The sequence below is a fragment of the Heterodontus francisci genome, chromosome 4 (assembly GCF_036365525.1).
Source record: "Heterodontus francisci isolate sHetFra1 chromosome 4, sHetFra1.hap1, whole genome shotgun sequence".
NCBI lineage: Eukaryota > Metazoa > Chordata > Chondrichthyes > Heterodontiformes > Heterodontidae > Heterodontus > Heterodontus francisci.
Window position 1 is genome coordinate 157226125 of NC_090374.1, and position 17260 is coordinate 157243384.

Genomic DNA, 17260 nt, shown 5'->3' on the forward strand with positions numbered 1-17260 from the left:
CATATGCCTGTGGCTCGCCACTTGTTACATCTTGCCAACCAGAAAATGACCCATTTATGCCTACTCTCTGCTTCCTGTTAGCTAGCTAATCTTCTATCCATGCCAATAGGTTACCTTTGATGTGGCACCTTGTCAGATGCCTTCCGGAAATCCTAAGTACAATACCTCCACCGGTTCCCCTTTATCCACAGCACATGTAACTCCCTCAAAGGACTTCAGTAAATTGGTTAAACATGATTTCCCTTTCACAAAACCATGTTGACTCTGCCTGATTGCCTTGATTTTTTCTAACTGCCCTGCTATAACATCTTTAATAATAGCTTCGAACATTTTCCCTAAGACAGATGTTAAGCTACCTGGCCTGTAGTTTCCCGCTTTCTGTCTGTCTCCCTTTTTGAATAAAGGAGTTACATTTGCTATTTTCCAATCTAACGGAACCTTCCCCGAATCTAGGGAATTTTGGAAAATTAAAACGAATGCATCAACTATCTCACTAGTCACTTCTCACACCCTAGAATGAAGTCCATCAGGACCTGGGGACTTGTCAGCCTGCAGCTCGCAACATTTGTTCAGTACCACTTCCCTGGTGATTGTAATTTTCTTGAGTTCCTCCTTCCTTTCAATTTTCTGACTTAGAGCTAATACTGGGATGTTGCTTGTATCCTCAATAGTGAAGACCGATGCAAAATATCTGTTCAATTCATCTGCTATCTCCTAATGATCCATTATTAATTCCCCAGACTAGAGCATGGCTACCTGGCCCGGACCCGACGATGTGTCGGGTTCGGGTCAGGTCACTGTTCCGGGTCCGGCAGTCGGGCTTGGGTCAGATCGGGCCAGGTCAGACGCAGTCTATCACCACCTCCGGAACATGGCTGCAGTCTTAATGTACTTTTTAAACAACCTTTCAAGTCCAGTTACAGTTTTTGTTGCTTATCAAGCTTAAAAAGTGAAAAATGAAAGCTAGCTTAACTGAACGTTCCAGTGGTCTGGTCGGGCGCGGGAAAAAACGAAGGGACTCGGGCCAGGTCGGTCTCTGGTCGGATGTGGTTCTGACAGGCTCGGGTCGGGTTTCATTTGCAGACCTGGACTGGCCTTTACCCCAGACTCACTTTCTGTAGGACCAATGCTCACTTTAACTTTTTTTTAAATATCCACAGAAACTCTTATGTTTCTAGCTAGCTTTTTCTTGTGCTCTAATTTTACCATCCTTATCAGTCTTTTAGTCATTCTTTGCTGTTTTTTATGTTCTGTCCAATTTTCTGACCTGCCTCCCACCTTTGTGCAATTATAGTCTTTTTTAGTTTGATGCTATCTTTAACTGTTTTAGTTAACCATGGATGGCGGGTCCCACCTGTGGAATTTTTCTTTCTCGTTGAAATGTATCTACTCTATGTATTCTGAAATATCCCCTTAAATGTCTGCCACTGCATCTCTATTGACCTATCCCTTAACCTGATTTGCCAGTTCACTTTAGCTAGCTCTGCTTTCATGCCCTCATAATTGCCCTTATTTAAGTTTAAAATATTAGTCTTGGATCCATTCTTCTCTCCCTCAAACTGAACGTAAAATTCAATCATATTAAGATCGCTGCTACCTAGACGCACCTAAACTATGAGATCGTTAATTAATCCTATCTCCATGCACAATACCAGGTCTAGTATAACTTGCTCTGTGGTTGGCTGCAGAACGTATTGTTCCAAGAAATTGTCCTGAAAACATTCTATGTACTCCTCATCTAGGTTACTTCTGCCTATCAGATTTTTTCAGTCTATATGTAGGTTAAAATCCCCCATAATTATCGCTGTACCTTTCTGACAAGCTGGCATTATTTCTTCCTTTCAGTCCTACAGGGTGGTTATTGTTAGGTGGCCTGAACACCACTCCCACAAGTGACTTCTTGCCTTTATGATTTATCATCTCCATCCAAACTGCTTCTACATCCTGGTCTCCTGAACTTAGGTCATCCTTCTCTATTGCGCTAATACCATCAATGACCAATGAATCATGAATCCAGTGGTGGCCAACGCGCAGCTCACAAGCCAGATGTAACCCTTTTGTTGCTCAAATGTGGCTCTTTGACCTTTCATCATGATGGGCAGGAGTTTCTGCTAGCTTGTGCTTTTTTTTCTTCGCAATTCAAACAAGTGCAAAAGATCATGAAATTTCAATTGCAAATTTTGTCCAGTGCAAATCAAGTTTTTGTGCTAGTTCAAAAAAATTGCTGTAGAAATCGTTCCTGCCCACAAAACTGGTCACACCGCCAGCTTGAATTTATCACTCTGGCGAGTTGCGCCCATGTGTGGAATTCCGAAGAGGCTCTTAAAATTGACCCTTTTTTAGGCGTAAGGGCTCTAACGGCACATTTTAAAATCTTTTGAATATAATTTTTTTAATTACTGAGAAACTGACTATACCAATATGAATAATAAATGGTTTTGTATAGTTTTTCTTAGTCATTTTCAGTTATTGAAAATCAGGTTATCCACAGGTGGTGGACTAAAAAGCAAAACATTGAAAAAAAATTCTGTTCTAAACTCCCAATTGCGCTAGTTCATGTCAGGTTTTACATTGGCGATATGCAAATATATTTGAGTGAAACTTCCAGAAAAAAACTTCTTAAAATTAGTGCAATTCTAGGCACAATTTGTATCTTTATTATCTGTTGTGCCTAAAACAGAAACTACAGGCTTTTTTGTTTGAGCAACTGCAACAGTCTCTGGGCAGGATGTACCATTTTGTCTTGGTGTAGAATGTTCATAGGTAGGGGTTTGGGACTGGTGGGGGCCCAATTTTGTTTTACAGGACAAGGGTAACAGACAGTGTGGTAAATGGGCAGCAGCATTGCGAGATCTGCAGCATGCAGAAGTGCTGAATAAACCTTGGAGACCTTGCTGAAAAGCAAGGTGAAGTTAGTTTTGGTTCAAGACTGATTTGTTATTGATGCTAGATGTACACTTCCTGGGTCATTAATGTTGAGATGTCAAGTGGAGTTTAAGTAGATTGTTTTGGAGGTGAAGTAAAACTTCAGCTAAAATTGCTTCTTGTTCAGATATAAAGTGAGTTCTTAGGGGTCAGGAGAGAAAAGACAAATATGTTCAAATAATACACAAGTGTTGTAGTAGTGCTGAACTGCAAATCTGAGGCCCAGGATTTACCAGCTACAAAGCTTTTTAAAAATGTTGGTTCTGAGCTGAGTTTTTGAGTGGTGTGCCATACTTAAATGTAACCTAAATACCTTAACGGATATGTTCCGTTTCACCTGTGGATGAAATAAGTAATCCAAGCGCACATCTGTTTTAACTGACTCACATTTTAGAATTGTTGTGTCCATGCACAAGTGAGTAGAAGACAGATTTTGAGACAATGGTGAGAAACAAAGCATGTCACAAAATCTCTGATATCTGTGTGGCTGCAATGTGCAGCACTAACTAATCTGTTTTTCTGCAATACAAATGTATTTTTCTGTCAGTGTAGAAACCATCTAATAATTATTGCAAATGCTACAAATGATCAAATTTGTTTTATTAATGGAATTATTGCATTTCTCATTCTAAAAATTATTTGGAATGTTTAGCTTACACTGAAAACATCCATTCTTGTATACCTAGTAGTATATTGCAGTTTAAAGCACTTTTACTGTAATGAATGCCATGGACTCGAGATTCATGGACCTCATGCTGTTGATGACACTCCTGAGTATGAATGAAGTGATCTCTGCAGAATCAATGGCAGCTTCACTCTCCAAGAATCTGAGCCATCGTATATACTGCAGTTTGTCAGATGATGTCTTTTTGTAGCCTTGAGTTTACAAGGTTTAGTTATCCCTGAGTTGATCTGGGTCTTTTGGTAGTGTTGGTTGAGAGAGTTATGTTGTCCAGCTCTAGGAAATCTCCCTGCATTTCTTCCATTGTAGTCATCCCATGGGACCTGTAATGGTCACAAGAACAGACAGAGCCAAGGTTTAATATCTCATTTGAAGGACAGCTCCTCTGACAGTAGTTCTCCCTCCATACAGCACTAGAGTGTCTATCCTCATTTATGTGCCCTACTCTAAGACTGGGATATGTCAAGCATTAGCTTCCCTTCTGTCCTCATACTTTTGCAAATAACTTATCATCTGAGAGGTGGACATCTCTGGGAATTAATCTCTCAGCCTCCTTGTTGGGAGCTTAGTATAGAAATGCTTGAGATAGTGTTTGAAAAACTGTATACAGAACAAAGCCACTCTGCCGTCCCATTTGATATTTTCTCTTACCCAGAGAGACTAGTTTTTACACAAAAAAGGCAGTCCCTGCTATAATATACTGTCACAGCAATCGAAATGTCTTTTGTCTGTAAGGTGTTTTCTCACCAGGAAAGCTGTCATTCACTGCCCTGCCAGTGCCATCCCTTACTTAGCTAAGGGGGAGCAGGAAGTGAGAATTGGCCAGTGTAACTTTCCTTTTTTTTTTATTCCTCCCTTAACTTGTGCTGCACTTGAATTTGGAACCTCCTCTGTACTTACAGCTGAAATGAGAAGTTCTCAGTGAACTTGTATCCTGCTACTCTGGCATAATACGTTCCGGCTCTAAAATGCTGCTAAATACTGCAACACCCATAATGCTAAATATAAGGAATTTGTAAGGTATTTTTATTGAAAGTGTAAATATCCTTCATCATTCATTATATAGTATATAGAATGTAACTGTAAACCAAAGTACTTTGTAGTATCATTACCCTCTGAGCATAGTGTTTTATAATTTTATGTTGGGTTCAGAACTGATGTAGGCACTAACTTATCTATTTGCTGTCACAGAATTGTCCATCGTGATGATTGCCTAGATAAAACCTTGTACCCATGTGTGATCAAAAAACCCTGGATGTGGACTCGGAAGTGTTCTGTTTGCAAGTTATTTATTGTACGGTAGGTAGTGTACTGCATTTTTGTGTGTTCAGGACTCTCCATGTTTTGTTATTTTTCACAGAAGTGTTTGGGTAGGTGGGAAGGAGTAATAATCCTCTGCTTTGTGAATCAGCTTATTTTCCTTTTAACAAGTTGTATCTGACATGCACAGAAACTCCTCCCTCTGCTTCAGAATCTTCAAACTGAACTGCTGAGAGCGTCACATGGATGAAGTTTGTTTGCCTACAATGCAGTGCACACTGTCCCCTTGAGGATACACTCCACTTATGTCTGAAGAACATAGAACAGTACAGGCCCTTCGGCCCACGATGTTGTGCCAAACCTTTAACCTACTCTAAGATCTAAGTAACTACCTACCCTTCATTCTACTATGGAACTTAGGAACAATTAGCAAGAGTTGGGTCTTGGGGGTGGGAGTGGCAAGGCTGCAAAGTCTATATGAGTTACAATCATGCATCTTACCAACACACTGCTTGTCCAGCTAGGACCACCCTTGTCATGAGAGACTCTGCTCCCAGTGCCTTGTCCTATCAATATATCTGGTCAGCAAAGGTTCCCTGCAGTAATGTAGACCTGCCTGCCTGCCTCAGATTATCAAACCAGAGTAGTGTTCAAATATGTTATTGACTTTGTCATTTTAGAACCAGTTTGACCCGGAATGGCCCCACCAAAGATAATTTTGGATCACAGTTCTTAAAAGGTTTTATTGTTGCAGTTTTCTTCCCTGTTCTCTTTGCCGATGCACTCTGGAGTGTTAACAATAAAAATAGATAACTGTCTCCAAGAAATAATTTGAAAACGTGTATGTGATTTAGCTGATGTTAGGGACACTATTGTGGCATAGGACATCATTCATTGATCATTATAATTTTTCCTGTGCCACCGAGGCACATAAGGCAGTAACTAATCCACGCCATCCGATTCTGTCTTGGGCTTTTACATCCAGCTCCTGTAAATGCGGATGCACTACAGCTGCACGGTTGTTGTGTTCCATAGAATTCCTCCTGATCAGCTGCTAGCTCGCTTCCCTCCTGGCTTCCAATTCCATGTCTGCTTAAGGATCCTTGTGTCAGGCGTTCTCCATAGCTGCATCTTCTCTCCGGACTGTTACAAACATCTGGCATCTGTGCTCTTTGAAGTATGCTTTCATTCATCCAGTTATTAAACTGTCTGATGTTAAAGAGCTGCTGCAGGCATCTACATTGGAAGTTATTGTGCTTCTTTTGGATGAGTTTGTTGGACCACCATGTTTCTGATTCATGTAGCCGCACAGTCAGTCTTTAAAGTTGCTTGCAAAATTTTTTTAAACAACACCACAGAGAAGATCCCATCAAAAACAAGTATAGATTGCTTATCAACAAACTAAATATGTGAAGAGGAGGTGGGCAGAGCACTTCCGCAAAACATCTGCTGTGGTGGCTGTTTCTTTTTAAAATCCACCTCTGAATAGCAAGCAAGAGAATTCTAAAATGAGATTTTTCACATATGCAAAATAAAATATTTTTCAGTGGTTTAGAAATTGAATATGCCACAGCTGAGGTCACCAAATATCAGTAATTTTATCATAGATGCGTTCATTCTATCTGTTCTTAGGCTTGTGTGCAGATTTCTGAAGGTCATACAGGATATCATTCATGATGACATCTTGGGTTTAAACTCCTCTCCTTATGAAACATATCCGTAATTCAGTTGACGTGTTGCATGCCATGATAATCTTGGTATACTGTCAAATGCTTTACAACATTTTGCAAGATTCTGTTGAAAGAGACCACTATCTGGTTAAATTTCATTTGTACAATCAGGATAATATCATCATCTCTGTTCATTTAAATGGTAAATGATGAAACTCATCAATAATAAAGAGCTCAGACTTGGTTTTGTTACAGATCGCTGATGGATCTCAGGGGTTGAACTAATGTTGGCAGCTTTTGGTTGTAGTGCTGTCAATATTTCTGTATTGCTATTTATAACCCACATCAACCTACAAGTTCAGTTGCATTTATTCTGTAGAAGTACTGTTACCAAGAACATGGTGCTTGCAATGTAGTAACCCACAGGTGACATGAAGGCAGAAGTTTCTAAAACTATTTCATATAATACCTGAACTAGCAACAGTATAGAAATTTTTGATCACATAAAGCACAGATTCGAAGCTGGAAAAGCAATTGTGATACTGCATCACTTGGTGTACTTTATCACTGTAAAAGTGAAATGTAACTTGTGCTGATGTCATTTCCCTTTCACGCTAATATCAAATATAGTCCATTTGTAGTTTAGTAAGTAGGCAATCTGACCAGTGTGGTGGTGAGCCTGTGTCTATCAGGAAGGTTTGATTGATGAGAATCGGAGAAAGAATGGTCAGCGCAGAATGTGTACAAAATCCATTGTTGAATAGGCAGAATTAAGATGATCAGATGACATGTTTCATCCTAATTTTGTGGGATATTGAAAATGGCTGTTGTCATCCAAATATGATTTTTAAAAATTGCATTATTTTCTTCCAGATGGGTGACCAACAATGATAGTTTTGCCCCTGAGGACCCGTGCTTCTTCTGTGACATTTGTTTCAGAATGCTTCACTATGATGCTGATGGCAATAAAATGGGAGAATTTCTTGCATATCCCTATGTTGATCCAGGAATATTTAATTGAAAGCTGTCAAAGTGGCCAAGTCAGTTTCCTGTTGGATGTTAAATTTTGTCCCATTTGTCTTGAGGTCTGACTGACATTGATGGAAAGGCTTTGACTGAGTTGTTACAACTGTGAATGGTGCTGAAGATTCCACGGCGCATGTATACTCCAAAGAAAGTGAAGAAACTCTGAACAATGATTAATCGTACGTGGATATCCACTTTCATCATTGACAAAACCACTTTGGAGCCCGCTATTTTAAAGTTTCTTGTTTTAAGTAATAGGCTGAATAGATTTATGAAGTTGGCTAAACTATAGCTGTGTCTTATGGAATAATGTTGGCTGGGGATATGCCTATGTGGTGGTTTCACGTGACAGTCAGTCATACTCAGCTCCACAGACCTCCATCTTTGGCCCTCACATTCATAGTCTGTCATTGTTCCAGAGGGTTTCATTTTGTGGTCTCAAAATATCTTATTGTGGAAACTAGGTTGTGTTGTGGAACAGACACTGGTCTTTCACTTCTTGGACCTGGCTTCAAACCTAACCCAGATTGGTGTGAATGGAAGTTTTTGCCTACTGGCCTTTATGTGAAATGAGTTTGGGCTCAGTTCCTGGTGGATACGGGCCTATAAGCACAAAACTCCTGAATTTGGCACCAATTGCTAATCTATCTTGGGCGATAATTTTTTTTTATTCTGATGCAGTTGGTTGTGTTCTGATGAAGTTGAAGCAGAGTAATAAGCTGTATTCAGCAGGTTAGGCAGCATCTCTGGTTAGAGAAACAGAGTTAATGTTTCAGGTCATGACCTTTCATTAGAACTGGGAAAAGGTAGAAAAGGTTTTAAGCAAGTGAGGGAAGAGGAGGGAAGTAAAACAAAGGGGAAGGTCTGTCACAGGGTGAAGGGCAGGAGAGATTAAAGGACAAGGTTTCACGGTACAAAGCCAAGTGAAGAAACAAAAGGTGTGTCTGGATTGAAGTGTAAATGGCCCAAAAGCAGCTATCCAAGCACAAAGAAAGAAACGAGGATGGGGGGAGCAAACCAGTAAAAAAAAAAGTGCCAAGTGGAAAGATGAGGTGCTATTCCTTGAGCTTTTGTCATTTGATCTCTCCTGCCCTCCATTCTGTCAAAGACTTCCCTTTTTGTTTTTCTTCTCCTCTCTCCCGCCCCCCCGCCACCCAATCTTTCATTTGCTTAAAACCTACTACATTTCTAACTTTTGCCAATTCTAATGACGTGACGACATGAAACATTAACTCTGTTTCTCTCTCCACTGATGCTGCCTGACCTGCTGAGCATTTCCAGCATTTTCTGTTTGTTTGATTTCCAGCAGCTGCAGTATTTTGCTTTTTGTAATGAGCTGTACTGTCCATCTAACTGCATTGCCTGATCTGAGCGTGTTAATTGATGGTGGGTGCCTGAAATGGAACGTGTTCTATCCCTCAGCATCCCTCACCTCCAATGAGCACCAGCATTTAAAAATTTATTAAAACATCTGTTAGTTTTAATGTTTCTTTCTCCAATGACTTACGGCCTTTTATTATTGGTAGTTATGTAATCCAGTAAATGTAATTGAAGACCCTATGTTCAGCACTGAAAAGTAAAATAACACATCTGGCATTTCTACAGATGTCCCAGTGGGCAGATCATACTATGTCCTAAAATAACATTTATTCATAACTAACTGATTTACTTGTTGGGTCCAACTAGGAAAACACTTCTCCAAATGTGCAAGGTGCAATCATGGCTCCTTCAAGGTGTACTCTACAACTTTTCGAATCCAATCCTTTAATTTAGATTGTTGCATAGCTTTGTTTTGCTCCCTCCCAGAAGGGGGTGGGAACTATTTCAGGAGGTTGGGAGTGGGCTTATCTGACTGAATTTGATTAAAGCCACAGAATATAAAAGATGAGCCTAGAAATATGATGTGTATTGCACAACTGGACTGACTAGTCCTAACGACGGGGTTACAGATTATTTTCCATGGGGTGTTGCCGCTGCATTCTTTTTATGCTACTTGTTGGATGTAAATTTCATTCTGTAAATGTTACCTTTTTAAATTGTATTGTATTACACTAACTTCAGTGAGGCTGCTATTTTCAATTGTGGTATCATCTCCATGAATACAAAAAAACTTGAATTTGAAATGGCTGTGTGTGTTTTTTAACCTTCCATTTATGTGGTTTTCTTGAAACTTTGGAGAAGCTTGGCAGGTTTTTTTGTGGCCTCATTCCCCAGTTGCTATAATGCAGGTATCTGAGCTCTGCCTAATGGCGGAATATGGTACTGCGGAATATCACTTTTCGCACAGTATTTTCTGCCTGGATGTATGTAATTTATTGACTAATTGTTTACCACTTTCTTGCTTCTGCATTTTGATTTGGAAACACTATTTTGGACATAAGTGTTTGGCATTTGCAGACTGGCCATGGTGGTGGAGCAGTTATGTCACTGGACTAGAAATCCAAAGGTATGGACTATAAATCTGGAGAGTTCAGCCCCATTCGCAATTCCTCAGATAATGAATCAGTCCATGCCTGCTTCCAGCAAGACCTGGACAACATCCAGACTGCTAACTGGCAAGTAACATTCGTGCCATGCAATTATTATGAACACTGGACTTTGTAGTATGATTGTTTTAAAATCTGTGATATTTAATGCAGTGTAAGATGGATTTGGAGGAGATGTATGACCTACATTAAGTTTGCCCAGAAACGAGCTGGGTTTTTGGTTTCTGTGAACATATGAAACCCAGATCAAAGGCCCTTTTGAAAGCAGAGTGCAAGGTTGTAACACCTGAAGGACAACGGGGTTCACTGTCCCAGACTCTCAGATCGTAAAGAGGGAGATAGGGGCTTTTAAATTGCAAACTTGAGTTGCAATTGCTAACACCTGGAAACAAAGGAAGGTCCAGGTGATTTTACTTTGGCCAGATTTCTGGACTCTGAATATTGAAAAAGGCGAACGACTATTGACTTCTGATACACGAAAGCCAGCAGTGGCAACCTCGGAAGAGAGAGAGAAAACAACTGCTCTCAGTGAACAGCTGCTAAGATTTGAACCTGGTTGGAAGGCTCGTGGTTTGTGAAGGAGAAAAGACCAACAGGATCTCCAGAGATTGCCTTATTAACAGAAGACCAGTTGAGGGTGCTCAGAAGAAGTGAGCAAAGAGGACATTGGCTTTTTTAAGGATGCTGGAAGATCCAATCCATTGCAACTGGGTGGAGTTTGGGACTTTTAACTGCAAGGATACCTTTTTGCTGAGAAAACTGTAACGTACAAATGTGTGGGGTTATTTAAGTATGTTAAGGGGAAATACCTTTCTCTGTAATTTAGTGTATTAGCTACCTACTAAGTGCTGTTTAGTTAATGTTGATTATTAATTTAGTTATAGTAAAAGTCTTAACACGTGAAATCTTGTTATCCTTTAATCGGTCTGGGAAGTTCATATCTCTTGTTTTTAAAGTTACAGGTCGTAACAAATTGGGGGCTCATCTGGCATACAATTTCAGAGGCTGTAAAATGGATGCACTGGAATTTGCTAGAGTTTAAACAAACAAGATTTTATAATTACTTTTGCTGTACTCATAAAGGTCAGCATGTCTACGTTTAACGCTTAAGCCGTTGTGGAGATGGAGAAGATTTAACTTTCTGATTTAACATGGCTGAGCAGAGCAAGTGGGGGTTGTTTTAAAATCAGAAGCTAAAAAGGCAGAAATTGTTGTCTCGGTATTTTAACCTTGAAGGAAAGAGTGATCTTGGGAGCTTGCAGATTGAGTTGGCAGAATTCAGTTACAAATGAGACAGCTGGAACTGTAAAAGAAGAAAGGGAAAAAGACAAGACAATTACAACTTGAAATGAGGAAACTTGAACTCGAAAGGGAAGAAAAAGAAAGACTTAGAGAAGCTAGGAAAACTGCACTGGACAAAGAAAAGCTTAGATTACGCGAACAGGGCAGGTGGCAGGAAGGTTTGAGGATGAATCTGATGTAAGTCTTGGTTTTGATTTAGCAAGGAATATTGGCTTAGTGCCTAAATTCAGTGAAGGAGGAGTTTCAATGTACTTTGTGTCCTTTGAAAGGTTTGCTTTGAAGTTGCCAAGGCCGAAAGAAAGTTGGACAATTTCATTGCAAAGTGTGTTGTTGGGACAAGTGTTAGAGGTATATTCAGCACCAACACTCATGGAGGAACAGCCAACTGACTGTAAAATGTTTAAAACTGAAGGTCTCAATGCATATGAGTTGGTACCAGCGGCTTACAGACAAAAATTCAGGATTTTAATAAAGAAACAGGACCAGACATTTATGGAATTTGCTAGAGAGAAGGAAATGTCGTTTGATAGCCTTAGGGAAGTAGTCCTAATGGAAGAATTTTAAAATAGTGTCATTTCAGGAATAAGGTCCTACCTGGAACAACGTAAAGTTGGTGAAATAAGGTTTAGTTTAGTTTAGAGATACAGCACTGAAACAGGCCCTTAGGCCCACCGAGTCTGTGCCGACCGTCAACCACCCATTTATACAAATCCTATACTAATTCCATATTCCTACCACATCCCCACCTGTCCCTATATTCCCCTACCACCTACCTATACTAGGGGCAATTTATAATGGCCAATTAACCTATCAACCAGCAAGTCTTTGGCATGTGGGAGGAAACCGGAGCACCCGGAGGAAACCCACGCAGACACAGAGAGAACTTGCAAACTCCACTCAGGCAGTACCCAGAATTGAGCCCGGGTCGCTGGAGCTGTGAGGCTGCGGTGCTAACCACTGTGCCAATGGCAGATGATTACAAATTCACCTACAAAAGCAGTAGTTACAGGCCCTAGTTTGGAAACTTTCAGAAGTTGAAGAGATAGGGACGCTGATAACAAAGAAATTTGGTTTCAGTGAGAGGGTAAAGGAGAGGATACAGGCAATCCTCAGAGTAGTAAGAAAGGTAATCAGGAAATTAGGGTTGAGTCAAAAGGACCAACGTGTTATTTTTGTAATAAAAGAGGGCATATAAAATCAGAATGCTGGAAGTTAAAAGGCAAACTGGTAGCTGGTGGATTTACTGAAAGTCTATCCTGAAAAAGATGCCCCAGTAGGAGGTGCTGCTGACGAGCAAGTGGCTTTGGTGATTTGAATAAGGAGCAGAGGTGTTCTCCCCTGTGCTGATGAATTAAATCAGGTCCTTGAAGGTTATAGAAGTTTTATGTTCAATGGCAAGATGTCCTTACATCCATATGGTAAGGCAGGCAAATCAGTTGTTCCGCTTAGATTTTCCCCCCAAATAATTCAATGAATGCAAAAGTCCTAGTGCAGGGCAATGAGGGAGGTTAATTTATAACGTAATTTAGTCATCGGCCCTGTCACAGTGGGAGTTATCCCTGATTTGCATATTAAAGGGGTAAATCTGTTGCTCGGAAATGACAGTTGCGGTTAAGGTGTCGCTGTCTCCACTAGTTTCGGAAATGCCAGTTGAGGTTGCTGAAACTAAAGTTTTGCAGGAAGAATTTCCTGGAATATTCCCAGATTATGTAGTGACTAGATATCCCAGGGTCATATGGTTACACAAGATGAAAAGGAGCCAGTAGTTATAAAGGACATGCTGGATGTCTGGCTGGCTGAAACCTTTTTCAGGAATTTGAGTAGCAAGGCTGAATTGTTTAGCAGATCGTCTTTGAGGTGCAACAGGCAGACCCTGATTTCAAGAAAATACCTCAAACAGTGTTTTGTGATGGAGGCTGAGAAAGTCCCTGAATGCTATTATGTTAAGAATGACATTCTAATGAGAAAGTGGGGACCTCCCCAGAGGCCTGCTGATGAGTATTGGGTTATAGTTCATTGAGTTGTTTTCCCCTGAGGTACCACAGAGAAATTTTGAGAATTGTCCATGCGATTCCAGCAGCAGGTCTTTTGGATATTCGGAAGACACAGGCCAGGGTAATAATGCACTTTTACTGGCTGAAGCTGCACAGGGATGTGGTTGGCTTCTGTAAGACATGTCGCACATCTCAGATGATTGGGAAGCCACAGCCTTCGATTAAGCCAGCCCCATTAATGATTCCTGCTTTTGACGAACCGTTTAGTAGGGTTCTAGTGGATTGTGTCGGCCCCTTACGACTAAGTCAGGTCACAAGTTTCTCCTAACCATCATGGATTTGTCCACTCTGTTCCCAAAAAGGATCACAGTGCAAGTTATGATTGAGGGGTTGATTCAGTTTTTCACTATTTATAGGCTGCCAAAAGAAATTCAGTTGGACAAATTTCATGTACGGGGTTTTTCAAGAGGTCATGAGTAACTTAGGAGTGAGACAACTCAAGTTGTCTGCTTGTCATCCACAGTCATGAAGTGCATTGGAAAGATGTCACCAAAGCCTAAAGAGTATGATTAAGGTCTATTGTTTTGAGTGTCCCCATGATTGGGATAAGGGGATATTTTTATTATTTGCCACCAGGGGCATACCAAATAAGCCTACTGGTTTCAGTTCATTCGAAATGGTATTTAAGCATGAGGTTAGGGGTCCCTATAAGCTCATTAAGGAGAGCTTTTTAGCATAGGAAGAGGAAACTACCCTCTTAAACTATGTTTCAAGACAGACTCTGAGCTTGAGTTGACGAGAGAGCATCTCAAGTTTTCTCAGCATGTAATGAAAACCCTGCGGAAAGAACAGCTAAGGCATGGAGTTTTCAACCTAGAGACAAGGTGCTAGTTTTGTTGCCTTTGCTTGGGGAACTGTTGAAAGCTTGGTTCAGTGGACCTTACTTCATGACGAGGCAACTCAGTGAGGTGAACTATTTGGTTAGTAACAAAGACCGATGGAAAAGTCAAAGAGTGTGCCACATGAGCATGTTGAAGAGACAATATGACCATGAATATCGTCAGTCAGTAACTGTAAGCCAAATGAAATGAGGATAAGGATAGTGTGACTTTTAATGAGCTGAATGAAGAAGCAGAGGCCGAGAACTCTCATTGAATACACTATGGTGAAACTGGCAAACTTAAGTGTTAGAAAGTTTAGATATAGTTCTACACTCAATTTCTACGCACCATAAAAATGACATTGTTAAGCTGTTAAAAAGTTAAAGCAGTATGTGCAGATAAGCCAGGTGGACATGGGATTGATGTAGGGACAACTACAATGATTAAACAGAACCCTTATCTACTCAATCCTGATAAATTGGCTCAGGTCAGAAAAGAGGTTCAGTATATGCTAAAGAATGATATAATTGAACCCAGTCATAATAGCTGGAGTTCTCACGTTGTGCTGTTACCAAAGCCAGACAGTTCCAAAAGATTCTGTATTGATTATCGGAAAGTCAATGCAGTAATTAAAATGGATTCTTATCCAATCCCATGACTTGAGAACTGTATTGACAGAGTGGGGAATTCAGCCTTCATTAGCAAGATCAATTTGCTGAAAGGATAGTGACAAGCTCCCTTGACTGCCCTCGTGATCCAAGATGGCCTATTTCGGTGTAAGGTCATGTCATTTGGTATGAAAAATGCACTGGCCACATTTCAAAGATTGACCAACCAAGTGATTGCTGGACTAATGTTACAAAAGTGCTTCTATATTTTTTGTTAAGTATTTGCTTTTGCGGACTTATGTTTAAATTGTGGAGATAGATTCATTGGAAGGCTGAAGATTTCATAGCTGAATTTTGCTTTGTTGTTAGTTCATTGAAAGGATACTGAGATGTTTAAAAACAACCTTGCTGGAAGTCATGTGCTTTAAGCAATAAACAACAGAAATCTTGGTGACTTGGGGAAGATGTTTACAAAGAAGTGGCAAGTCAAGATTCATAGGGATCAGGAGGCTTGACTCTTGAGATAATTGTTTTTTGTTTCAGTTTGGACAGTGTATTGGGGTGTGAACTGTTTTGAAGAAAGTTGGAGAAAACCAGCCAAGAGAGCAACCACCATCAGCTCACCCTCTTCCATCTCTCAGAACTTGCTGAGAATCAAGTGTAAGAAATAGAGAAACTGATGCTGCATTTCTGCTGAAAAGCTTGCCAGAAACTCGGTGCCACATTTCTCCTAGAAAGCCTGCCAAACTGATACTCAATGTTGCCTGAAAAGAACCGCTCTAGAAAGATCCCAGTTACAGCCATCTATGCATATTTGGGATGCCAGACCAAAAAGGGACAACTGACATCTTTCTATATCCTTTTTTCTTCAAGAATTTGCAAGTATTTGGCCAAAGTATTCTTTTTTTGTCTTTTTGTAACAGACCTCTGCAGAGAGAATTTCTGTATTTTTTTCCAGTGTGTATGAGTTTGTGTATGAGGAATTTAAAAAGGGAGCTTTCATATTCAATACTGTTACTGTTTTGCTTCATTACTGCTTAAGTTTTTTTTTAATATAATCTGATAATTTTGTTGTTTAGTAAAGGAACCTGGTTGGTGTATTTTATTCTAAGGTAAAGAGTAGAGTATATGATTATCCGCATCGGTAACTGGGTAAACATTTAAAAAATATTTGTGACCTGTGGAGAAGTGAAACTAGAAAAGACCGTGCACTCCCCACCTCGATCGTAACACTAAGCATCTGTGTTGTGTACATTGATGACATATTGGTATACAGTGACATTTGGGAAGATCATGTTGAACACTTAAAGGCTCTGTTCAAGTTAGAGAAAGCCAATTTGGTAATAAACTTAGCAAAGAGCTAGTTTGCCAAGGCTGAATCACCTATTTTGGGGCATCTTCAGGGTCAAAGTCAAGTGTTGCCTAGAGCAACTAAGGTTTCAGGCGTTAATAGACTTTCTAGTCCCCAAGACAAAAAAGGAGACACTACGATTCCTAGTGATATATGGGTTCTACCGAAAGTTCATTCCTAACTTCAGTACATTAGTTACTCCACTGACGAACTTGTTAAAGAGCAACGTTAAGGTTAAGTGGACAGAATCATGTCAAATTGCATTTGAAAAAAATTAAAGGCCATTTTAACAAATGACCCTGTCCTAGTAGCACCAAATTTTAGCAACCCCTTAAAATAGCTATTGATGCCAGTGATGTGGGGGTAGGAGCAGTGTTATTCCAGGATGATGATGCTAGTATGGAACAACTGATCAGTTATTTCTCTAGAAAACTGAATAAGTACCAAAATAAGTACTCCACTATTGAAATGGAGGCTTTAGGTCTTGTATTGGCCGTTCAGCATTTTGAAGTATACGTTAGGAATGGCCATGGGGAAGTATCCATTTATACTAACCACAATCTGCTATGTTATTGCTTTCTTCAGCAATTAGGTACCAAGTAATCTTGACTTGGAAGGTAGTCAAAGAGTGGGTCCAATATTATGAAGCAATGGGTTTAGAAGAGAGCTCTATAATACATGTGTGACTAGAGAGCCAACACAACTCTAATTGAGTTTGCACGTGTTGGTTGATGTCACTTCCTGTGGTGATGTGTGAAGTACTCAGACTGTTAGTAATATCACAACATCCCCCTTTCCTAAAATGGAAATACACAAAAGATAAACTACGTACATGATAGAAAACTGATCTTGTCACTGTAGCTTGGTTGAGAACTACACTTGTCAACTTGTACTTGAGCATTACATTTGTCACTTTACTGTGTTCGGGGGGGTTGGAATGTGAACATGTTCTCAAAGCAATAGGGTTGTCAGGCACAATGTTGTTATCTAGTTCCTTAAGATGACATCGTTTTCTCCTTTAGTAGTACTCCATTAGGGGTGGCAACTTCTTACAATCTTGGTTCAATGCAGATTT

At 40.1% G+C, this 17260-nt stretch overlaps 1 protein-coding gene across 1 annotated transcript in view; it reads left to right on the forward strand.

The window, feature by feature from the left end:
• Positions 1–9686, forward strand: part of snapc3 (small nuclear RNA activating complex, polypeptide 3) — a 60545-nt gene extending 50859 nt beyond the window's left edge. The window contains exons 8-9 of the mRNA XM_068030432.1: positions 4799–4906; positions 7411–9686. Of these exons, the coding sequence (XP_067886533.1) occupies positions 4799–4906; positions 7411–7558 (256 nt within the window). The 3' untranslated portion in view covers positions 7559–9686. The remainder of the gene's footprint in view (positions 1–4798; positions 4907–7410) is intronic.
• The last annotated feature ends 7574 nt before the right edge of the window (positions 9687–17260 follow it).